The 24,434-nt window shown below is 49.7% G+C and overlaps 1 protein-coding gene across 1 annotated transcript; it reads left to right on the top strand.

Annotated features, from left to right (window-relative positions):
* Positions 1-9,984: 9,984 nt before the first annotated feature.
* Positions 9,985-24,041, top strand: ARL8B (ARF like GTPase 8B). The gene is made up of 7 exons (XM_088532063.1): positions 9,985-10,233; positions 18,968-19,048; positions 20,174-20,247; positions 20,672-20,765; positions 21,465-21,532; positions 21,766-21,836; positions 22,095-24,041. Exons 1-7 carry the CDS (start codon positions 10,111-10,113, stop codon positions 22,142-22,144), a joined length of 561 nt encoding a protein of 186 aa, XP_088388189.1. The 5' UTR covers positions 9,985-10,110; the 3' UTR covers positions 22,145-24,041.
* Positions 24,042-24,434: the final 393 nt, after the last annotated feature.

The following is a 24,434-nucleotide window of genomic DNA, read 5'->3' as shown; positions in this document are numbered from 1 at the left end:
GGCCTGTTGGGTAGCTTGGTGAAGGATGGAGGATGCGCCCAGAGTAGCTCTCCAGGAGGACTTCCTAATGGCAAAGAAAAAAAAAAAAAAAAAAAAAAAGGTTTTGTGCTTTACTCCTTCCCTCTCTGTGTCTGCAGGACGACGGTTGACTTAGTCAGCTCGGATTATCTTTCAAAGCTGTGAAAAATATTCCATGAGGCAGATTGAGACTTTTTAGGGTCTGTGAATTGAAGAACACGGTACTTTCCAAAGGGCTGTGGAGGCACCGGGCCGTGCACAGGGCCGTTTGGGTCTGGGGGCCGCTTGGCCAAGCCCAGAGGAGCAGGCGCTGGTGGCTGTTGCACAGGCAGAGGTCAGGGAAGCCCCAGGTCCGCTTCTCTCCCTGCCTTTGCCGATACATATCTCTCTAGTTTTTAATAAATAAAAGGTAGCTGCTGCTTGGAAGCTTTACATGGCGTACATCTAATAACTAAACGAACACATGCCCCTTCCTGTAACTTGAGCTGCTAGTTTGGGCCAGGCAGGGGGACAGTGTCCCCTGGGTCACCCCGCTCGGGGCGCCTGTGCCGCAGCCTCTCCTGCTGCTGCCACGCGGCCGCTCCGGCCCTTGCACGGGCCCTTTGGGAAGGGGGGAGCCAGGTGGCATCGCAGCCGCTCTGCAGCACGATGCCCTTTGAGGAAACAGCATTAGGGGTTTAATGCTCATCCTGTTAAACCCTATGCCAGGGAGGGGTCTTTGCACCATGGGGAAATGTTATGTCCAGCCAGGCTTCGAAAGCACCCCAGGCTGCTGCAAATGCAGCGCTGGTTCTGCGGAGCTGCGTCCGGAGGGAGCATCCTCGCTCGGGGTTCCCATTTCATCCCCCCTGCGCCAGCTGTGCAGATGCACTATGCTTGATTGCAGGCTGTGTTCCAGCAGGTTTTTTTTCTTTTTTTTTTTTTTGCATACAGTTGTTGCCTTTATTTGTAAAAAAAATAAAAAATAAAATAAAAAAATCCTGTTATATAAATATATATTATATAAATATATTAAAAGGTAAAATGTTTCAGATGTCTATCAGATGTCTATTATTTGTATAACTACTTGAGCATAAAGAAGTGAGGAATATGAATGTATTCTTGTTTGGGGGGTTGTCTTTTTTTGAAGAGCAGAATTTTATTGTTTTTTCTCTAGGGAGAGGTACAGTGTTTATATTTTGGAGCCTTCCTCACGGTGGGATATTGTACATATTTTTATCTCAAGTCAATGTTAAGTAGTTGTTTAAAAATACTTAATAAAATAACTCTTTTCCTGTGGAAGACGAGCGTTTGCCTCCTGCGCTGTTACATGCGGGATGGGCTGGTTCCTTGGGGCTGGGGGCATCTCTCTGCCGGCACCAGCCTCCTCCTCGGGCCCCACATGTGTCTCTGTCTGTGTGTCCATCCGTCCCCTGCCCCAGGCAGCAGGAGCTGCTGCCCGAGGGCGACGTGGACATTGGGATGTTTCCCTGCAAATTTCCTCCACACTCGGAGCTTTTCCCAGTGGGCTGGGGCTGCCAGGGAGAGCTGACGCTTTCCCACGTTTCGCAACTGCCCGTTCCCCTGGAAAGCGACCCAAAAGCGGGGCGGGGGGGTGGCGGAGACACGCGGCACGGCACAGACGAGTTCCCCAGACTTGTTTTCACGGTCTCACCCAGCTCTGACCTGCCTCCGCTGTTGACACAATGTCACGTTTCCGACTGCAGCCTTTCATGTGCAGCCGGAGGCTAAATGCGGCTGCCGGTTCCTGGAAAAAGACGTGCCTGGCACCGGCTCAGCAGAAACCCGAGCCCCGCGCCGCCCGGGCCCGGCGGCCGCCCAGCGGGGCCAGGGCGCGTTCGGCGCCGTTTCCACCCATAAATAGGGCTTCCCGCGCGGCTCCCGCTCCGTGGAGGTGCCGCCACGGGCACGTGTGGGGCGAGCCCGCCCGGGGGTGCGCGGCGGCCCTGCGGCAAAGACGGCCCCCCCGTGTTTGGCTGTTAACATCCTGTCCCTGTTGTGCCATAGCCCCGGTGCCTCCCGGGAGTTGAGGAGCCCGCCAGGCCACCGCGCTCATAATTTTAGCTTTTCGCCACCTGTTTGGAAAGCGGCTCGAGCCCCGGGCCGGGATGGGACGGGCTGCTGCTTGCCGGCAGCCGCCCCGGGAGCTGCGTGTTTGCATTATGCATGGGCCAGGGCCGAAAATAATCCGCAGTGACGCACACTTTTTTGCCTTTTTTTTTTTTTAAGGATCCCATTTATCCTTAAGGGGCCATTGGAGGGCCGGTGGCGGGGGCGCGCAGGGGCTGCCGGCGCCGCGTGTTTGCAGACGCGCCGTTGCGAGATCCCTTGAACTGTGTCCCAGTACGGACGTGTCCCTCAGGAGGCGATGTGCAGCCATGGCACGTTCCTGGCCGGCACGTTCCTGGGAAAAGCAGCCGGTGTGTCGCAGGAGATCCCGCGGGATCGCAGTGCAGGCTGGGGGACAGAAGGTCCTGCTTCAATCCGCAGTATTGCCATGATTTATAAACTGCCTCTGATCATCCCTGGGGGTGTCGGGGCTGCCGGGAGCCTCCTGCTCTGCCCCTGCTCAGCGCGGCGGGCGCCTGGCTCCCGCGCAGGGCACGGGGTTTCCTCCTGTGGCAGCGCATCCCGCCGCGAGGCCCGAGCACGCGGGACGTGTCCTCCGCGGCGCCCGGCGCGGCAGACCCCATCCACGTTAAATCAAAGGAGTTTCTTTTTCCCTCTCCCCCTCGCCGCCCTGCGCGCTGCCCACCAAACCACATCCGCCGAGCCTGGCGGAGCAGAAACTAGGCCAGGGCTTCGGGGGATTTTTCCCTCGCCCCAGCGTGCTGCCTTGGTGCCGCTTTGCAGCGTTGGGGCACCCGGCCGGGGTGCTGCTTCCCCCCAGAAAACAGCAGTGGGGACCGGACTTGGCTCCCCAGCAGTGACACGAAGCTGCCGGGCATTTCAGCTTCCATCCAGGCAGAGGCGAGAGGGGCCTGTGGGCAAAGAGCCCCCGGTCCCGGCTCCCTGCAGCCGGGCTCGGCTCCCAGCTCCCGGGGAGGTTCCCACGTTTGGCGAGGACACAGCGGCGTTATTGTTTTATTTTGCAACCCAAACCGCCCGGGCCGGGAGTTTCTGACGCGCCCGCCGTCCCCGCGGCGAGCGCTTTAGTCACGCCTGGTGCGCAGGCATGTGAGAGCGGGCGCGGGGCAGGGAGTCTCCGGGACTTTGCAAAGATTAAAGATTTATGCTGACCCTCGAGTCTGCTCCCGGGGCCGCTAATCTGCCCTGATCCTATCGCTGGCCTGGCTGGATCCATTTCACTTTCCTGCCCGGCGCTGCCGCCTCCCGCGTGCCCACGCAGGGCCAGCGCGGCCGCCGCTCCGCCTGCGCTTGCATGCCGAGCCCGGGCCCTGCCGCGGGTGCAGCTCCTAAAGGAAACCGGCGGGGATAAGATAGGGCTGAGCTGAATGCTTGGGAACCGCTCCCAGGCCGGCCGGGGCTCTGGAGACAGGGCCAAGCTCCTTGCCATGGCAGCCTCAAGCGGAGCTGCTGCAAAGGCCCTGGCAGAGCCCCCCGCGCTGCCCGCTGGCGCCACACACTCCTGTCGGCCTGGGGAACGGCCGCGGGGAGCCGGCCCCGGGATGCGGAGCGCAGCGTATCCTGTTGCAGCTCCCCGGGACGCCCTGTTCTCCCCACGGCCGCTCACATGTAAATATAGCAAAGCTGGGCGCTTTGCTCCGGCGCCCGGCGGGGCTGCGCTCCGCTGGAAACACCCGTCCGCAGCGGTACGGCGCGTCACGCGTTATTTTTAGCCTCAAAATGAAGTTCCTGTTTGCAAGGCCAGAAGGGTTATGGGGAAACAAAAAAATGATGAAGCAGGAAGCAGGACCACTCGCTTCTGTGCTGCTTTTCACGTGCCCGCCCACCCGTCCTTCCTTCCTTCCTTCCTTCCTTCCTTCCTTCCTTCCTTCCTTCCTTCCTTCCTTCCTTCCGGGAAGCAGGACACAGCCCACTGCGACCCCAGCCCGCGGCGCCGGAGAACCGAGAACGGAGCCCGCGTGTTCTGGCGCTGCGTGGAGCCCCGCGTGGGCTGAGCCGGGCAAGGCCACGCGGCGCAGCCTCTGCGCGCTCATCGCAACGGGCACGAGGGCGGCGCTGAGGGGGCTGCGAGAAGCCCAGCAGATCTTCCAAGGAGCGGGGGAGCACCATGGCTCTCCCTTGTGTTTATTCGTCCTTGTTTTCTTGCTTGTGGAATGAAAGCTCACCAGCGCGACACTCCTCAGCAGGCTTCTGTGCATGTGACATTACAGTAAAATCCTAAATTCCCCTCTTTGCTCATGCATGCAAAGCAGGCGGCGCGAGGATGGCTGCAGACTGTTTATATTTTCACACGACTTAGCCAAGTAGAAAATAAGCATGTAGCTGTAAGAATGAGCACGAACCGGCAACACCTTGGAGCACAGCAGGGAGCCCTGAACGAAACCGCAGCTCCAGACCTGGGATCTCCTCCCGATGCGGATCCCTCACCAGCTCCCTCTGGGCAAGGGAGTCCCCCCATTTCCTCAGCTTCCTGGGCTCTGCAGGGCTGTGCTGCATGAAGCATTTTGCATGTGAGCGATTAAAAATCACTGTGTGGGCCTGCTTGTCCTTCTGGTGGAGGTTACAAGCCACTGCAGCTGGCAACGAGCATCCCGTGACACCCCATCCCGGGTGCTTGTGACCATGCTAAAGAACAGGAGAAAGAGAGAAGAGGCTGTCCACGCCACGGAGGCGGGAGCTGACACGTGGACAGCACCACTCAGTTCCCCTCCATGCACCTTTCGTCACCGCTTATTGCCACGCAAGTCCCTGCCCGTGGTGTGCGATAAAGCAGCAGATGTGAGGGGGCGCGTGGCAGTGTCCAAGTGCTCGGGGCACTGGTGGGCTCTGCCGCAGGAGCCCTGGAATGAGGGTGAGGATGAGGATGAGCGACAGCACCTGGCTGAAGGCCCAGAGGGAGGACCGCGGCTCCGGCGGGCCTGCACCCCCCTCTGCTGGAAAAGCCCGGCAAAGGCACCGGAGCCCGCGCCAGAGCCGCGGAGAGGGCGAGGAAAGGCCATGCATGTGCAGAGGCGGCGGCGCAGCGGGCGCTGCCCGTGCGGACGTGCGGCCCGCGGCGCCGCGCGGGGTCAGCGGGGCCTTCGCGGAAGGCTGCGCCCGCGCGGACGCAACCGCGCGGCCCGTGCCGGGAAGGCCCGGCCGGCCGCCGCGCTGCCGGGAAGCGCGAGAGCATCCGGCGGCGGCGAGGTCAGGGAGGCCGCGGAGAGGGCAGCCCGCATGGACGGCGGCCCCAGGAGAGCGTGGAGCTGCCGGGGAGGCGGGAGGCTGGACGCGCCGCAGCTCCTCCGACAGCCGCGCGCACAGGCTGCCCTGCGCTCCGCTGGGTGCCCGTGTTCCCTAGCCTGGGTGCCGGGTGTGTTTGCGCGGGGCTGGAGGGTCCGGGCTCGGCATCCCCCTGGCACGGGTTCACCCCGAGGCGGCTTCTGCCACAGCAATGGCTTTGTGCCTCTTGGGTTTTAAATCTAAATCACAGAAAGGGCGAGATGTTGTGTCTCCGCTGGCGGCGGTCCTGACCGTGCAATAAATCTGGAAGCATGGGCTGGCTTTTGCGCAGGGATCTGTGCAAGCACCAAGGTCTCTGCTAATAAATCTGACCGCAGGACCAGAGGGAAAGTCTTTTTTTTTTTTTTTCTTTTTAACTTATTGCTAACAGCAGGCTCCCTTGTCGCCATCATTTTTTCCCCTCTCCCCTGTGCTGATTCACGCTCCCGCTGCGCCGGCCTTCCTGAAGGTCACGGCGCGCACGCGGCCGCTCACACCGCAGGGCCTCGCCAAGCTCCGCTGACACTGCCGCCACCGCTGCCGCTTTCATTGTCCGCGGCGGAAAATCCCGCCGCCTGCCAGCTCCTTAGGGGCCACGTTTGGAGGCTGCTCCATCGGGGAGGAGGTGCATGTAAGGTAATTCCTCCCGGCAAACCTGACACCATCGCGGGTGCAGGAGCAGCGGGAGGATTTTCACCCGGGCTCTCCTGCCCCACTGATGTCTCCTCTCCCCACGGGCTGCCTTGGGCTAGAGGAAAGGGGCAGGACCAAAGGCCTCCGCCAGACTCGGACGTCCTTCAGAATATGAAGAATCAGCTTCAGTTCGCCAGGCAGGGCTTCCTGCCGGTGGCAAAGGCACGTTCCTGGTTTAGCTCAAGCAATAATAGCACCATAGATGTGTTCCTTGAGGGGTGATGTGTGGAAGGCACGGAGAAATCCTTTCTTTACTCCTTTAGCCTCTTCAGTGAGTATTTACACAGTGTCAGTGCCCAAAAGTCTCCCCCCTCAAAAAATATGGGGAGACACAGGCTGGAAAGACTGGAAAGATTAAGGGTTGCAGGCTCCGTGGCAGCTGTAGACATCACCTTATTGCAGCATTAGTGCCCATCTCTGAGCAGTTGCTTTGTAAAAGGCAGTACTGAGGAGAGCGAAACGACCCTGTTTTAGTAAGAGCAGGAGAGCCACTGACCCCAACACAGAGCTGCCGTGCGAGGGGGAAAGCGCTGATCTAATGTGCTTTGGCTGTCACTGGCAGCCGGGATCTAAGGAGTCAAGAAAGGAGGATTTAAATCCCAAATTGAGGCTGGGACGGCAGCTAACCCAGCGCAGGACCCATGTACCTGCGCTGGGATGACCCCCGGGTCAGGCTCAGGCTGATGCCTTAGCAATGTGTGCCAGGGGACAGCGACTGCTAATCCGATTTCCACGCACGTTTCCTTGAGCGGTCGCAGCACGGGGATAACGCGGATCTCACGTGCGTGCGCTGCTCTCCTCTTGCAGGTCTTCTAACCACGACTCGAAAACGCAAAACTGGGTCCAGGCACCACCTACTGGTGCTCAGACGCAAGAGGCCCCGAGCAGAGCTGGTCCATGTGCAAAATTATCCCATTAACTTTGCACGTCCAGAGAGCTCCCTGGCCCTCTGGCATGCAGGAAGGAGCATCCCAGGGCTGAGGGACACCATCAGCCATCTCCATCTTGCTCCAAGGAAAATTAGTGTTAAAGGGAGTTGAAGGACCAAATAAGGCACCCATCTGCCTTCTTCAAGTATGAAATATTAATAAGTGCAAAATCACGTAATAATGTTGGCGCTATTATTTGATCGTGGCTCCTTGCTCAGCCGTTGAGGGAAGTGTCCCACAGCAAGGTTCTGCAGTGAATCACATCATTTAGTCTCCTCGTCTGCATCAGCTAGCAGTAGTCTTGAGCTGAAGACAAATTAAAGAAATATCCAGTAACACATTCTGCTTTGACATGAGCCGTGCTATTTTCTCACACTAACGACAGAATCAGAAACCTGTGCAGTTTAGCTCCCTATTAGAACTAATTGGTGCCAGGCACTGCCTCTTCTTTGATAGTGCTAACCAGGGGTGTGAAATTTTCTCAGTTAACGAACCATAAAATGGATTAAGACTCTTCAAAGCGTAGTTCATATCATAGCTTATTTGGAGGGAGCGTATTAGTTGGTTTTTTATGGTTACAAAGAAGAGACGTGTTTGGAGCTAGGAAAAGACTTTCCCTGCCACTGGGGAGCTGTGAAATTCCTGATTTCGGGGCTGGGGCATACAGTTATTGCATAGCAGGTGCTATGTGTCAATATGGCACCATATGATGCCGAACAAACCCTCTCCATTACCTTTGGAGATGCCAATGCTTTCCTGAATGGGCATGGAAAAGCTTGAGACTTTTGTCCTTAACAGAGTTTTAGAATATTTTTTCTCGCATTATCCAAACATTATAAACTTTTTATGGTTCATATGAATACACAGCAATATAGCATTTCATGTGATGATCAAAGTTTTGTGATTTAGATACTTTGTAATTTAAATAAATGTCAGCCTAACTGTATATATGTACCCTAAATACATTTGGGCTTATTTATCGTAATGCCCTGTGAGTCCAGTGGATCTCCTCCTGTGTTTTTTAACCTCTAGGGAACTTCCAGGAAATGTCTAGACAGAGAAACGGATGATCTGACTCCTGCTTTTACATGCCATTTTCTTCTAATGTGGCCATCTGCAGACGGGTCCTCCTCAGATGCCAGAAATAACCTGCAAGCCGCAGCGGCAGTAATTGCCTTGCTCTAAGTGCTCCACACTGCTGCAGTAATGGGAGCAAAGATTCCCTGGGCGCACGTGCAGACTGCTGACGATGGAAACGGGGAGGCAAAGTCAAAGTCTAAAGGCCTGAGAAACCCTGTACGGAGAAGCCTGTAAAATTACGTAACAGGAGCCGCGCTGGCGGCGGCCCTTCTGATCACTGCGAGAGGGATTTTGGGGAGTCACGTAATGTGAGACGAATGCTGAGAACATGCTATTACCTTGAGATAATGAACCTTATCATTCCTTTGAGCACAGTTGCACATCTTTTGTTATGCTATGGGCTATAGTAGGATTTTGTAGGGAGAAATACCGGCAGTGTTTGAACACGGACATACGAGGACATGCAAATGCCTGAAAGCCCCAGTGGCTGGAGAGAACAGACACAGCATCCCCGTTTGCTGGCTCTGGAAGCAGCTGGTAATAAATCACAAAGCCGACTGCCTGAAAATCAGTCCACAGAGAAGTGCCTTCCTCTACACAGAATTTGCAATACTGATAGAAATTTCTGTGATATCTTTGCAGCGCTGGAGGGAATCACATAGTTTGCAGCTACAGAAGCCCTCAGTGCTTCTCACACTATATTGTTCCAGTGTCTGAATAAGGAAATTGCTTTTGTTCCCGGGAGTGAAATACTCATTCATCACCTCATGGAAGACATGGCTGCTGCGCAAGATGTGCTTTAGCCCGTTCCACGTCTGTTTGCAGAGCGTGCTACAGTGCGGGTGCACCGCAGGGCACCTTTTTATCTGTCAGGTTCTTATGATCGGCGCCTCGGGAAGCGCCCGAGCGCTGAGCTCAGACCCTGTCTGGGTCCATCACTGGAGCACACTGACCTACCCCTTTTAGCTCCTACAAAATCTCCATCAGAGGCCTGTGCTTGAGCCAACAACCAACGCACAGACAGCGCTACAAGATCTGTGAAGAACGCGACATCCCACCCAAAGCCTCTCCGAATGTGTCGACAGGAGGTTTATTTCCCAAGGAGACATCGGTCAATATTAATGAGTTTCTCTACTGGGAAATGTGGGTTTTCTGGCATGTTGTATCTACACCTGGGGGTGGTGTCCGTGCTCGCTATCTTGATCCTTGCGGCTGCATTTTCCCTGTTTCATTTAGCAAAGCGGGGATGCAGGCATGAGGGATGATTAGCGCAGCAGCTGCATGTCCCCAGCTGTGTCCACTGGGGATCCTGCAGGTCTCAGCTGTCAAGCACCGTCTGCGCCATGGCACCCAGCGCCTCCCTCCTTGCAGTCTTTCTTTCTGTCCCCCTTTTTCCCAGGTAGATGTTCACCAGTGCCAAGCCTTGCGCAGCACCCGCTGCAGCTCGGCTCCATGGAGCTAGCAATGGGGCACTTGCAGACGACCCGCGTGCTGGGATGCCTCCCAGGGCCTGGACGGATTGCTGGGAGAGGGGGTCAAGTTCATTAGGGAAACAAAGCTGTCAAAATACTACCAGTCGTATGATCTTTGTTTAAAAACAAACGAGGCAGGTGTGTGTGCGCATGGGTCTATGTTCTCGCTGCGCTGTGTAAGACAGGCTCGCAGGGCACCCGCTCTGCGGGGACACCGCCGCCTTCAGCGAGCACCCCCGGGCAAGATGGCGCAGGGCGGACACCCCCCCGCTGCGGCGGCTCCCGCGCAAGATGGCGCGCGGCGGAACGCCCCGCCCCCTCGCCGTAGCCCCGCCCCCGCCCCGCCCCGCGGCGGCCGCTCCTCCGCGGCGCCAGGGGGCGCTGCGGGCGCGGCGGGTCCCGCTGTCACGTGACGGCGGCGCGGGGCGAGGCGGCGCCGCCGCAGCGAGCGGGTGTCGCCGGAGCCGCCAGCGCCGGAGCCCGCGCGGGCCGCGCCCGGGGCCGCCGGAGCCGCCAGTGCCGGAGCCCGAGCCCGAGCCCGTCCGGGCCGGGCCGCCGGAGCCGCCATCATGTTGGCGCTGCTGTCGCGGCTGCTCGACTGGTTCCGCTCGCTCTTCTGGAAGGAGGAGATGGAGCTGACGCTCGTGGGGCTGCAGTACTCGGGCAAGACCACCTTCGTGAACGTGATCGCGGTGAGCGGGCACGCGCGGCGCCCGCGGCCTTGCCCTGCGCGGGGCCGGGCCCTATGGCCTGGCGCCCCGTTTGCCCTCACCCCGGCCCCGCACGTGGCGGAGCCCCCGGCGGCTTCTGGGGACCCGGCAGGGCCGAGCGGGGCCGCGCTGGGGAGCCCGGGCGGCCGCGTCCGGCGGGAGCGCGGAGCCTGGAGGCCCCGGTGCGCCGGGACCGGGGGGCGAGTGTCTCCGCTCCGAGCAGGCCCTCGGCCGGCCCCGGCCCCAGTGTGCTGTGTGGATGCCGCTGCTGAAGCACCGGTGTCGCGGGTAGCTGGGTAGGAGCAGGCTGTCACCCGCGTGCACTCGTGCCCAGACCACTTGACCGTGCCTGGCTGCCTGAGCGTCACGCAGGTGCCGCGGAGGTCAGGGCCCACGGTGCTTGGTGGGCCGCCATGTGGAGGCAGCCACCCTGGCAAAAGGGGTTTCCATAGGGGAACAGCTGCCTTAACCAAGGGTTGCTGGGCTAACCTGGGGTTGCTCTACGTTTTTGTCCCATGTGTAGGATGCTACGAGCGGGGGCAGCTGTAAGAGCTGGGGGAACTAGCCAGTCAGTAGCAGTAGCTGAGCCAGTCAGTAGCTGAGCCTGGGCAGTGGGATTGCTTGGCGGGTTTTCCTCTTATGCAGCCCTGGGTGGCGATGGCCTGGCGCGAAGCTGGTCGGTTTGGTAGCACTGCTACCACATCTCCTCTGAGGAGCCGTTTGTGCAACCACAGTGCACGTATGTGGGGTTGTGGTAGTTGCACATACATCTATTCTGCAGAGGTTGTCTGGAGTGGTAAAAGGACTGCCCTGCAAAGCAGGCATCTCCCTGCTGCCTGCTTTGTGGGCAGCTGGGTCTCACAGGAGTTCAGCAGCACAGCACGATCACACCCAGAAACTTATCTGAGTAAGTGCTCTTCAGAGAGGCTTGCAAAACCCACTGAAATAAGGAAGTTGAGCGTAACCTGCTGCCTCGCTAGGTTAGCTGGCTCGGGTTTGGAAATAACAAGTTGTGCTTCCAAAGTCTTAACGGGGGGGATCTCGTGACTTTGGGGGTTGTTGCTGGTGGAATGGAGCAAGGGTGTCCGACTTCGGGGAATTGCTCAAGTTTTTTAACTGGCAGTAAAAAGCCAATGTGCACTTCAGTGGCTAGCACAGCATTGTGTCCTGCAGAGAGAGCAGCGCAGCCCCTGGCAGGCGGATTCCCTCTTATCAGCTGCTTCTCAGGCTTGTTTCAATTCCTGGTGTGCGTTCAGAACTAGCGCTCGGAGGAGAGCCGCTCTCTGCGGGGGCATTAAGGGTCTCAGTGGAAGTAGCCATCAAAGCACTGGGATTCCAGAAAACCCAAGTGAAAGGAATGACACAGCAAGAAGCTATTCCTATAGAGCAGCTCTGAAAACTGGATTGCACCCTAGGAGCTTGGTGTGGCTTAGAAGGCTGCATCCGGTGCAGCAAAGCTGGTACCCGTCTTCTAATAGTGCCTTTAATCTAATGTAGCTCTCTAATGTAATCTCCTGCGTGGCGTGGGTATCCAATCAAATCAAGCACATGTAACGAGGGGAAAAACTCAAGCTAATTAGAGGAGCCTCGACACAACTGCTGCCTACCACGAAGCTGGAAAAATCTATGGACGGCAACAGCATAATTCTACAGTTCTTGCAGGCTGGTAGTTCTCCGTGGCCATATTTATGCCTCTAGGACCAGCAGATGCTCAGCTTGTCTGCAATCGCACTAAGCTTAGCCTGGCTAGAAGGTGATAAACCTTAGCAGGGAGATCTACTCGTAGCTGCAATGAATGCAGCTTCTGCTTTGCTAAGGCTTCATGTTAGTCACTGTCTCTAATTAGATATTAAACATAATGAAAATAGTTTTCCATGTGCGTGAGTAAACTTGCTCACAAGGGAGACTATCATTTCCTCCTGCTCCCAATTTCCATAATGTCGAAGGCCTGTGGCTCTTATTCAGAGATGCTGCCTGTCACTGCTCTATTGCATCTTGAATTCTTAGCTGCGGCCTTGCTGCTGGAGTCTGCAATATCTCCTGGTATTTGCATCTCTGCAGCTCGTCCCTGCTCACAGGCTTTCTTGGGGCTTGCTCTCAGAGCTGCAAGTCATAGCCATGCTGCCGGAGAAGGTGACAGGCAACCAAGTGCCACTGTCACGTGGTGCAGCTGAAACATGACTCAAGTAAACTGACGCTGCTCGCAGGCCACAGGAGCAAATACTGGGGAATAATAAGTTGCTGATGTTCCATTTCAAAATATAAGGCTTCCTGCTATAAAATCTCACTTGGAGCCCAGTAGACTGATCCATGAACCACGTGTTTGGCACTAGAACTCTTCAGCTTAAAGCTCCAACATCAGCAACATGTTTAATGGTTGGCAGGGTGGGGAGGGAGGCTCCCGGTGTGATGGTCAGGTGTGAGAGCTAAGACCCATCTGTTTTCTTTGAGGGGATAGGGGAGATAAGATCCCTTTTTAGGATTTTTGTGAAGCCTGAATTAGTGTGTGGTTGGGTGGGGTTTTGTTTTAACCTTGGAGTAGGTGACAGGCCTGTGACTGAGGCCTTGGTTTGTGAGAAGAGAAAACTTCACTTCTGAAGAAAAGACTCCCTTGGGCAGCTGCGGGCTGCGACTTCTGACGGTCCTTGTGACTGTTACTAGTAACTCTGACTTGAAGAAGCCATAGTAGAGAGGTATGGGAAAAAGATTATTCTAAACAGTTTTACTGCTAGTTAAATGCCTTTTGAGGCACCTAGACACATCATAAATAGCCTATGTTGTCACTTCACAGTAGTTAAGTGAGAAGGATGATACACTCTGTGAGGTGTTTCTTAATTGCAGAAATCTCCAGAAATGTATTGCCTCATTGCATTAGGTAATAAAGCTAATATTAGCTGACTCATACTCCAGTTAATACTCTTGTTTTGAGGTCCTGCTTGCTGTACCCCATATGCCTGAAATGCAAGTCTGCTCCCTTTATCAGGGCCCTAAGTTCCCATATCGCATCCTTTAAGCAGTGCAAGATCCTCAAGTGGTAACGGCTAGAGAAAGATACTTTTGTGACTCATGCAGAGGTTTGAAGGATTTTTTAAGCTCTTACATGACTGACTAGATAGAGCAGCAAAAAAGTGCTAAAAAGGCAAATTTCTATGGTAGTTATTTAATAGGTAGTCTGTATTATTTTACAAATTCTATTGGAAGTAGGTTTGAGGAAATAAAAACACGTTTTCATGTCAGATTAAGAAGTTGTTGTGTTCTCTGCAGCAGTCATTCACAGAAATGCTGTTGGAAGACTTTTCAAGGAACTCAAAGATCTCAAGGACTTCCAAAGTAGTGTTAAAGCTTTTGAACATGATCACGAGGAGCTGGAACATGCTGCAAGTGGAAATTAGACTACAGAAACTAGAAAGTTGATGTGCCGATATATGATGCATGTTGAGGTTTGAATATTGCTGATGAGGGTGTGTGAGGGGTAACTTTTATATTTGCCTTTTTTTTTTTTTTGGTCCCTTCCAAGAAGAAAAATACTGAAAGATGCAGCTTTCTTCCTTTTTAAGAAAGGCAAGAAATATGGGAATGAGCACAGGGAACCTAAGGTGATTTTCCAGTTCAGACGCAGTAGGAGTGTCCTGGCTGAAATCCATATGCTTAAGATGCTATCTTTTGGTCAGCTAAGCTGGTTTAGGAAGACTTCTAGATGGGTGAAAAGTATTATGAGTCAAGATAATCTTTGTGTAGTAGCAAAGCCATGATGAGGAAATCTGTCCTATAACTGCAATGAATCATATTAGCTTTGAGATATAAGCTAAAGGCAGCTGTAACCTTTTTGTTGTTGTTGTTGATACAGAGTCCCCTTGTAGCCTGCACAATCAGAATCCCAAGAGTGACTTGGTTGCTGCGGACATGTGGCCCTCAGCCGTGGGAAGAGGAGAGGCAACACCAGCCCTGCTACTGCAGCCCCAGTTCTGCCTTGAACCGTCCCAGGATATTAAAATGAAACTTAAAGGAAAATGATCAAGTTACTTAAAGATTCGGGCTGATAGTCTGGTAACTGCAGATTTCTGGAAGTCAGTAGCCTGACAGGCAGGTGAAGCAGCTAGAGCTGTTTGATTCAAGAGTGATAGAAATAGTAGACTTAAGAGAGCAGCTTGTTTCAGTGTTGCCAGTGTACAAAAATAAGGCCAAACTTTTGAAATATGTAGATGATAAATTGTCCAAAAATCTTATCCTAGCTTCTGGACAGTGAAGTGTGTCCGCAGTGGCTTTCCCAAAGGGAAGCTCCTGCAGGTGCTGGCTGGCAAAGCTCGTGGGCTGAGGCGGAGGGAGCTGTGCCCGGGACAGGGCTGCAGGCCCGGAGCGGGAGCGTGCTGAGCTGAGGGCCGTGGCTGCGAAGGGCTGAGCTGCTGTCTGTGCAGGTGTGTGTCGCGGGCCGCGGCTGCAGGAGCACAGCTCTGCAGGAGGGCCCTGCTCGGGCTGGGCGCTCCGCAGCCCGCACGGACGAGGTCCAACGCACCGGAGTCCCCAAGCAACGCTACTGTTAGCTGGTGCCTAACACACGGGCCAAGCCTGGGCCTGGGGCGGAGAGACAGGGCATGGGGTTCCTAAGTGCTAGAGTCTATGCAAGAGTTGGTACTAGTTACACCAGATGCAAGGAGACCTGAGCCCAAACTGATCCATGCAAATAGGCAGCTGCTCTGTGCTCTTGTATTGCTGGAGGGGTTTGGAGAGAGCCCTGTCTGGAAGCACTTTTATTCTTCTGAATAGTTTTTATCTGCCTCAAGGAGGTAAGTGGTTACACTTCCTAAAACTTTTTCACTTGCCTACTTATTACAGTAGCTGTCTGTTGGAGCAGACAAGTATTACATACGGCTAAGCAGCAACAGATCAACTAATGATAAAATCCCTGGTCTTAAAGTGCTTCATGTCTAGTATGGTAGTGATGCAGTAGGTAAGACCTCACTGGACCGAAGTTGCTTTATCTCTGCACATCTGCACTGAGCTTCCCACCTCTTGTGTTGCTGGAGTTTAGCTTTCATTTCTGTACAGCAGCTAATAGCGATGACTGTAATTACAAGTTGTCAGTTTTGAATTCAAACAGCCAGCTGTAAGTCCATGGTGCACAACATCCTGAATGTAAATCCACAGTACACTCTCCAACTCCTGTGAAGAACAGGTGTTAGAAGGTAGTTCTTAAAGCAGATCTTAGTTGCTGCAGTAATGACTAGTACTGTATTCCATTAAACAAGACAGGAGCATCTCTTAAGCCATAAGCCTTAAACTAGTCCTACAGGTTCTTTTTGTGTGGTCTCTGTTCAGTCTGCTTTAGTCTGCTTGCTTGATCCTTCATCTGGACAAGAGTTAGCTTCACCATGAGAACCCCAGTGAGCAGTTTGTATTGAAGTGCTGCGTGGGCCACATGGCCTCAGAGCTAATGCCCTAATGGATACTCACCTCTCGTGTACGAGGCTGATTTTCCTGGTCTGAATGAAGTACACTGGCTAATGGAATATTCATGAGTGCTGAAAACTGACACTATTGCTAGATTTGTAAACGACTACTCCTGCAGTGCTTGGTGACACTGCGCTTGAGCAATGCTTGCTGCGTGTGACAGCAGCCAAGCACAGATTGGGAACTGAGAATGTTCCCAGCCTACCAAACTTGTTCTAAAGCTGATCCCTGTTTTGAAAGGAGGATCCATCATACTGTGAACACAGTGATAGGGCTGAGTAATCTGCCTTAAGACAAAAAGTCTGATTCAAATAGAACTGTGCACTAAAAAGTTTGCCCTTTTTTTTTCTTTTTTAAACTTACTCTGTTCAGTGTATATCTTGGATATGAACACTTTGATATATATGACAGATTTTTTTTTTTTTTGTGTGGGTTTCTTTTTTTTGAGGCAACAAACAAAAGCCTAGAGAACTCTGGATTTAGAGGTTGAGTTTCAGGGCCACGGCAGTTAGATACAATAGCGGGTGCTGAGATAGGACAGTGTAAAGTCCATTGTAATCACTAAAGCATTCTTCTGGCTTGTCTGTAAAGATAAGGTGACTGCCAGTAGCTTTCCTCAAATGTACTGCTTCTGAACAGAGAAACACTTAGAGTAAGGTATTTCAAAATAAAGATCTAAGCTGATCAATGTAATCAAAGCCTTAAGTAGGAAATGCCACTCAAGGCTATAAGGAACGTGCCCTCCTTTCTTTGTAATCCCCAGGCTCCAGCTTCTCCATGGAGAAAAAGGATTCACTTGTGTTTTTGAGGCAATTCAATGAAAGCAGGTGCCACCCTTACATTCTGTTTCCAACCATTTAAAATGTGTTGGATGTTGCTGGTTTGTGCAACATACAAGGCAGAGTATGAAAAAGCTGAAACTCAAGTTGTAATTCTTAATATATTTGTTATTGTAACTGAGCACAATGTATTTTTTTAAAGCAAGTTGGAACAAGCTTGGATGTGCAGCATGGATATATAAATACTTGGAGTGTAGTGTGCAGCAGCTCTTATAAAAACTGCAGAAACTTCTTTGTGATGAAGCAGATCTTTAGATCTAGCCCTCCGTTAAGCATATGACAAATGGTAACTTCAATTTGAGGGAAGCTGTATCCTGAAAGAATATGTGTGTGTGACATGGGATGCATACATAACCGGTTGTAGGCACAGCAATCCATTGAAGGATTTGGAAGCATCTGAGTAGGATTAGCTTAAGTGTAAGGGCGCTGTGTAAGAGGGAGGTTCCGGGAGTGTTCAGGAGACAGATGTGTGTAGGTTGTCACTGTGGAGACAGGAATGAGGTGATGCTTGAGCAACCACAGCACACTGGCCCTGCAAAGGCCACGCTGGTTGTGGCTGAATTGGTAACCTGTTTTGCTACCGTTACATGTAGTCAAATCGGCTACAATGGGTAGCTGGGCATTGAGCATTCAAGGCAATGCCGTGAAGTTAATAGGTGTCCAGGTTGTGAACCCACTTTGCTAAAGTGAGCAGCGTTTTCTGAAACGGTGCTGCGTGAGATTAACCTTATGCTCTTCTCTGCGGCCTTAACAGTTAAAACACTTTTTCAAATGAGAGTGCAGCATATTTAGCCAAAAAGTTTAAGCTGTCCATTCTTCAGTTTTTAATCAATATACAGTTGCTGCCCTTGGATGCAAGGAGTTAGGTCTTTGATTCCCACTTTAAAGATCTTTGGTTTGTGTAGACAAGCTCTTGTGAAGCAGAACGTAAGTGTGAAAAAATAGTCACCCCTGTATGAGACAGCTGGCTTAGAGCCTAAGCACTCCATGTATTTTTCTTTTGGAGGTCAGCAGCAAGATAACTGTGCTGTTTACCTGAAGGATTCTGTTCTGCTACATTGCAGCCAAATAAGCAAAACGGCGACTGCTGTAATCTCTGTGTTTTCAGCTGACTTCCAGTGTTTATCAGCGTTATACTGGAATCTGAATGCTGTGTGAAGCATCTAGCTTGCTTTGCTAGTGGAAGAATTGAAGTGCAGGAAGAGTTGAACTGAAGGAGTGTAGGTCTCTGGCAGATGACCGAGTGGTAAAGCACAGGTATTTAGCTGTTTGTCCTTTCTGTATGCAACTCCAAGAAGTGCATCCCCTCGCACTTGGTGACTGCTTCCAGCTTGTGAGCAGGTTTGTCTCACTGCAGGAGTGAAGCGACTGCCTGCATTGGCACTACCCCACCCTAAAAGTCGTATTTCTGAGGAGCTTTTAAATCAGACTAGCATTTCTGTGCAGCTTCAGGGCAGACTACCTTCAGCTCTTGAACCCTGCTTAGCCACAGGAATGCATTCAGATTGACTTTTTTTTTTCCCAAAATCTGGTGTGACTGTCTGCTTCTGTTATGTATTGGGCACAGTGAGGTACATGGTGACCAGTGGCTGCAAGTCACCTTCTGCCAAATATCCAAGGCAGCATGGGAGAAATTTGTGTAAATGTTGATAACGCTTGTTATGGCTGCTGGGTTAGCTGCAGGGGGGTAGCCATGAACTTGGCTTTCAAACTTGTTGCAGATAAGTGTGATAATAAAACATCTGTCGTCGAGGAGTTTCTCTAATACAATACTGTTTTGCAGCAGTTGTCAGAGTTTTAAATGATGCTGATCTTGTGGTGGAAATGGGTTGAAATGCTCTCCAGTTGCATTTTCATTGTCTTTCCTGCTACTGTGGGAGCTGTGCAAAAGTAGGTAGCCTAACAGGAAGCAGAAGTGTCAGGTCCTTTCACTTGACAGCGTTCTTAAATAAACCTCAGGGAATTAACCCATACCTGTGGGTTGGAGGCTTTTTCACAAGAGTGTTTTACTACTGTAAATATTGCTTATAGAGTAGCTTGAATCAGAGGAAAACCTTTGGGGTGCCTCGGAGATCCTGCAGAATAGCTCGAACGTGGCCCCAGTGGAAGCAAGTGACTGGTTCTCCTGCAGTGCCTGTTCTGTGTGGCTGTCTGTTTAGCTGTGCAGAACACTTTCACCCAAGTAACTCTGTATGTAATTGTTCCCCTGACCTTCTGCCTTAAGGCTTAAAGTTATTTCTGAGCACTACTAAGAAATGACTAACTTCACACAGGCTTTAATACACAGGAATCTGTGATAGCTTCTCAGCTATGAAGCGTTCAGTTGGAAGGCATATAGTTAGAAAAGCCAGTGGTATTTTAACATAAACCATTTGCATAAGGTCAGCACTAGAATTAACTCTATATTTTTTGTTTATTTTTTTGTTCAGTCAGGTCAATTCAGTGAAGATATGATTCCCACTGTGGGCTTCAACATGAGAAAAGTTACGAAGGGTAATGTTACGATAAAGGTATGTTAATATTGCTCTGTGGGTTTAAACAAGGTAAATGCAATCCTTTAGAGACTGGCAAAGTTATCTTCAGCTTCTAGTTTAAAATTGCTCTACTATTGCCACCAGTAGATTAAAATTCCCTGTATTATATGCCTGTGGGTTCTCAATTACTTCTATGTACTGCTGCATGCAAGCAACAAATGATGGAAAAGAATTCTTAGAAACTTAATCTATGAATACTCACTAGATACCCTAGTTCTACTTTCTAGATGTAACTTAGGGAGGGAGGAAAACTTATCTGACTAGAAATGGCAGGTAGGTGAGGTTCTATTAAGAAAATGCTATGCCTTGTTTCATCTTTGCCAATAACACAAAGCATCCTTTCTCTTCGAGATGCAAAGCTGTTCAAGATTACTTATGAGCAATTAATCATGTCACTCACTGATACCTTCAGGCAAAATTCTATGGACAAACAGGTTGTTCTGTGTATTTCTCCTAATTGCTAAACCTGCTAATTTCCTAGAACAAATTTAGGAAATTGAAGAGGCACAGTTCACTCAAATAACTTAAAAGACGGAATAGCTGCATTTATTTGCGGAATTCTTTTAGTGTCTGTCTGGCTTCCAGGTTCACAGATTAGTTAAAGCCGTGTTGTGATGCTGTCTTGTTTTAATCCAAGTTAACTTTCACATGTTTAGAGCCTAAAAATCCTCCTCTGCTGCTGCCATTTTCTGTACTGCAGTGACTGTGGAAGTCTGAGGCATGGGACCAAGTGTTATTCCCTGCAGTAACAACCCTATTCCTAAGGGAAGACTTCAAGTCAAAATCTAAGTTTTAGGTCAATATGTTGCCTTCTCCTGTATTTCACAGTGTTTCCATGCAAACTTAATGCATGGAGGCGTTCTGGGGTCTGATGTAAGATGTTCTAGCTCAGTTCTGAAACCATGGGGCCAGCTAGCTCTGATTAGCTCTATTTTTTTCCCACCATCTGCAGAGCTTATTTCTGTTCTCATACCTGAAAGGTCCTGCAGCTAATATAGGGAGAGAGGAACAAACTGAGTGCTCTACTTTTTTAGCTTTTTGTGCTCTATTTAGACGTAGTGCATAACTAACTTGTCTCTTTCTCCACCCCCTCTTTCTAAGATCTGGGATATAGGAGGGCAACCGCGATTCCGAAGCATGTGGGAGCGATATTGCAGAGGAGTTAATGCTATTGTGTAAGTATCATTTTCCTTAAGCTAGTGACTAACTGCAGATCTGACTTTTTCACATCTAGCCTTTCCAAACATGCACACTTGACTCGCTATGCTCAGTTGTAATCCTGAAACTGTACTGCAGCCACGTTAAGTGTCATCCTAAACTCTTAAGTTCAGGGCTCAAGACTGGGTTACTCTGTCATCAGTGTCTAATCTGGAGTAGCAGCTCCTTCTGTTGGAGTGGCAGCGTAGTCTAACACTGTTTAAGATTCTTCCATCTGCTCTCATTCTAGAGGAGCTTTTTGAAAGGAACCAAGAGGTTTCTTCTGAGAAGACCTAGCTCTGTCTCAAGTTCTGTTAGATCCTTACAGCTGATGATGGGAAGTGAAGATTACTGTTCCTGAAGTAGTTCAGTCTCCCTGAACTAACTTTATTCTCTTTAAAGCTACATGGTAGATGCTGCAGATCGTGAAAAGATAGAGGCCTCTCGGAATGAGCTGCACAATCTTCTAGACAAACCACAGTTACAAGGAATCCCTGTAAGTAGTTTTGTCTCCTGGTAGTCTTAAACTTGCATGAGGAATGTGCATAGTTCCAGCACTTCTGAAGCCTGGCCTGGAACCTCTGTGTCAACTATAAGGCCTAACCTTAACCATTAGCATAAACATGAATGATACTTGTCCCTCTTAAATCATAAACTGTTGACCTCTTATCACTCCTTCAGTGATCTTTATTATTCTTGTTCAGTACCTCCCTCTCTTCCCCTTCATCCGCCCCTCTGCCCCACCCTGCAAAAACAAACAAAAAAAACAACCCACAGAGCAGGAGTTTTGTTCTTCTAGCACCTGCTATTGAATAAGCTAAATAGTATAATCTAAATTCTAGAGTAAACTTGGTGCTTAATAGTATTATTCTGTTTTATCAAGGGATCTGTTCTCATACTTGCTTTCTGAACATAAGAGTTGTGGATTCCCTATTTCCTGTGGCTGGATTGTCGAAGCAGCCAGCAGTGATTTGAGATAACTTGAGTACTTTAAGAAAAAGAGGTCTTGTATGCCTCAAGTAACGCTAAAATTAGGATCATTAGTATCTCATTGACTTTTTTGGTAGCTAATCTTACCTCCTGATTTGTTTCACTAGTAAATGTCTTATGCAGACTTCTTGTCAGATTCCCCTAATTTAAAAAAAAAAAAAAAAAAAACAAGTCTGCAACTGTTGCCTTCTTCTTTGGCTTTCAGGTTTTAGTACTTGGAAACAAGAGAGACCTTCCTAATGCTCTGGATGAGAAACAGCTAATTGAAAAGATGTAAGTCTAACACTTCCTGTGGAAGGCTATTTTGACTCAGTAGATGAATTTATGTACATAAGGCTGTCTTAAGTGAACAAGCTTGTCTTCAGAAGCAGAGTAACTCAGCAATAGCTGGTAGCTGAAACGTTGTACAGAAACAAGCCTCAGAAAAGAAGTGGGAACAGTGTAAAGATTCTCAACATAGGAGTGCTTACTATAAACCATGTATTGAAATCTTTTCTCCTTCATAGGAACCTTGCTGCTATTCAAGACAGAGAAATCTGCTGCTATTCAATTTCTTGCAAAGAGAAGGATAATATAGGTAACTATTAACCTAAAATATTCAGCATTGTGGAGAGCTGTCAGAGGATGGATGGGGGATTGTAACTACATCAATGCAAGCTTCCTGGCTTCAGGAAGTAGCTACCAATGACTGCTATCATTCTATTAACTTATCTTGGACCACCGTTTAGAGAAGGGCTGGATTTTTCTCTCCAGTTTTTGAGTACACTGGCCAGTGATGCCAGTAATGCAAATACAGTTAAGTATTTGAATATGGAACTCTTCTCTCTCCTTTTAGATATCACGCTTCAGTGGCTTATTCAACATTCAAAATCTAGAAGAAGCTGAAGTCTTCCTGGAATCTCCAGTACCAGTTGGCCATAATCTCAATTGTCCACTTCCCTCCGTAATGAGATATTACCCCAAAATCCTGTATCAAGAATCTGCCTTTTCACAGTTCATTTCTCATGTGCACCGCTGAAGACTTGTATTCCTACTTTGTCACAGAAACAACTAGAGTTGTCATGATAAAGTCAGCACAAAATATTTATTTTACAACCATCTAAGGTTGGGAGGGTTGGGGGGCTTTTTAAAAAAAATCTCTACCATGTTAACTATGATGGTACACTCTGTTCTGGTTTTTCAGGGCCAGGTTTTTATATGATTTTCAGCAAGTGTTTTATTTCTAGTGCTTAGTGGCTTGAAGATGCTGATGCTTGACAGCATTAAGATTCTGTAAGATGCCACATACAGTAGTTAAAAACATTTAAGCGTGAATTGTGGGATAGTAATTTATCTCACAAGTGCATGTGATGTGTGTTTGTAAGCAGAGAAATGGAAACTGCAGAGGGGAGCACAAGGCTAGATCAGCATCACTAATCTACAGCTGAGAGATCTTACCCCGTCACTTTAAAGAGAAAACATATGAATTAGGAAGGAATTAACTGTTCAAAATCATTGCCTGTTACTTTTGCTTAACACTTGTTTGGGGGGTGGGAAAGGGACTGTTTTGTCAAGCTTTCAAACTGTAGTATTCCAGCATAAAACCAAGTTGCTAGGAAGGAACATCAGGCTTCGTTCAGAGACTTTTTTTTTCCTATCTCCAGATACTAGTGATCTCTGAAACCAGAACGTGAATTCTGAGCTGCTGCATGACACTTAAATTACTGATATGTTTGTATAAAGTCAGTTATTGACCTTTAGCACAATATCTGTGTAATTGTCTAGTGTCTCTTCTCCAAAATAGCTGGGCACAGTTTCACCTGGTGCTATGAAACATCTAAGCTATTGTGACAACTCTAGACCTGCCTGCTTTCTTGATGTAACCATGTGCAAAGTCTGTAAGTTGCAAGATGAAATGTTCTACTGTGTCAAAGCACAAGAGAGCCAATGAATTGATCCTATTTCTTGACTAAGCTTCTACCGTATAGAGAAATATGTATAAACTAAAGATTGTAATGTTTTTGTAGCTTTACTTTCTCAGTGACTTCAATATATTTAAAGGGACAGACTTGTTAAGACTGGTTTGTTCATACAGTAATGTCAGTGTAGCTTGCTAGTGTATACAAATACATGGTACACCTGCTTGTGTTGCCTCACACTGTGTGTGATTCTTCACCTAAATGTAGTTTTCTTTATTTCAGTCTTTGGTTGGAAACACCATTTAGTCCATTATCAATTATGACAAACCAGTTTTAATTTGGACTGCCATGGCCTTACTGTTCTGTACCGACTACTGCACTGTTGCACAGACACTACATGCTGCCTGCGTTCAGTCTGGGCTTGCATTTTAACTTTTTGTCCCCTTTAAGTTCTCCGAAGCATGGTTTCAATTAATTCATACTCTGGTGCTGTAGAGGAGAGGGTATATTAACTTGCTGCTGTAGTCACTAGTTCTCCATGAACTGCTACAGTACTTCTATTTAGCAAACTTGCTTGTGCCTAAAATAAGGAAACTAAACTAGAATGTGTGGATCTTTGTGGGGGACCAGGTCACTGTTTAGTTAACTGGCCTATAGCTAAACTTGATGTGTTTGGTGTTTATCTACTTCACTGCTTTCAGCGTTTATGGCATCCAAACACTACCAATTGTTAACCTGTGCATTATTCTCTGCATGTGAACAACTTACGCAATTACTGAACTTTGTAAATACGTGAATTTTTTATTTAGGTGGATGCATATGTTGGTTTACTGCTCTTCAGCTTTACTCAATAAACATGTTTTGAGGGTTGTATTGACACTTAACTGGCTGACTTGAGTTGATGTGGCTTAACTTGCAGCAATGCATAATGGGCTATCTATGCCTTTTCTCTCACATGAGGAAAGAAGGCTCAATAAATACCTGAAATTTATGTTTTGTGGTTATACTATTGAAGTGAAATGCTTGTAAAATGACCTTTCAAGCCCACAGCTTTCTCAATTTACGCAAGCAAGCTTAGCTAGTCAGTACTGAGGCCTGCTGGGCCTTCTTTGCTTACAGGGTGGAAAATACTTTCTAGTCAACTGAAGGGTCTTGGCAGCTGTCTGAAACTGCCTTTTTGAGAAGAAAACAGGCTTGTAATTACAAGCTCTTTTGTCATCAAACCTGGACTAAAATGATGCTAAGTTTTCTAGCACAAGTATCTGATCTAGCAATTT

Source organism: Tinamus guttatus, unplaced genomic scaffold (genome assembly GCF_059628265.1).
Source record: "Tinamus guttatus ecotype Peru unplaced genomic scaffold, ASM5962826v1 Tinamus_guttatus_pri_ptg000451l, whole genome shotgun sequence".
Taxonomy (NCBI): Eukaryota; Metazoa; Chordata; class Aves; order Tinamiformes; family Tinamidae; genus Tinamus; species Tinamus guttatus.
Note: the sequence above shows the minus strand (reverse complement) of the source record. Positions and strands in the feature narration are given on the sequence as shown.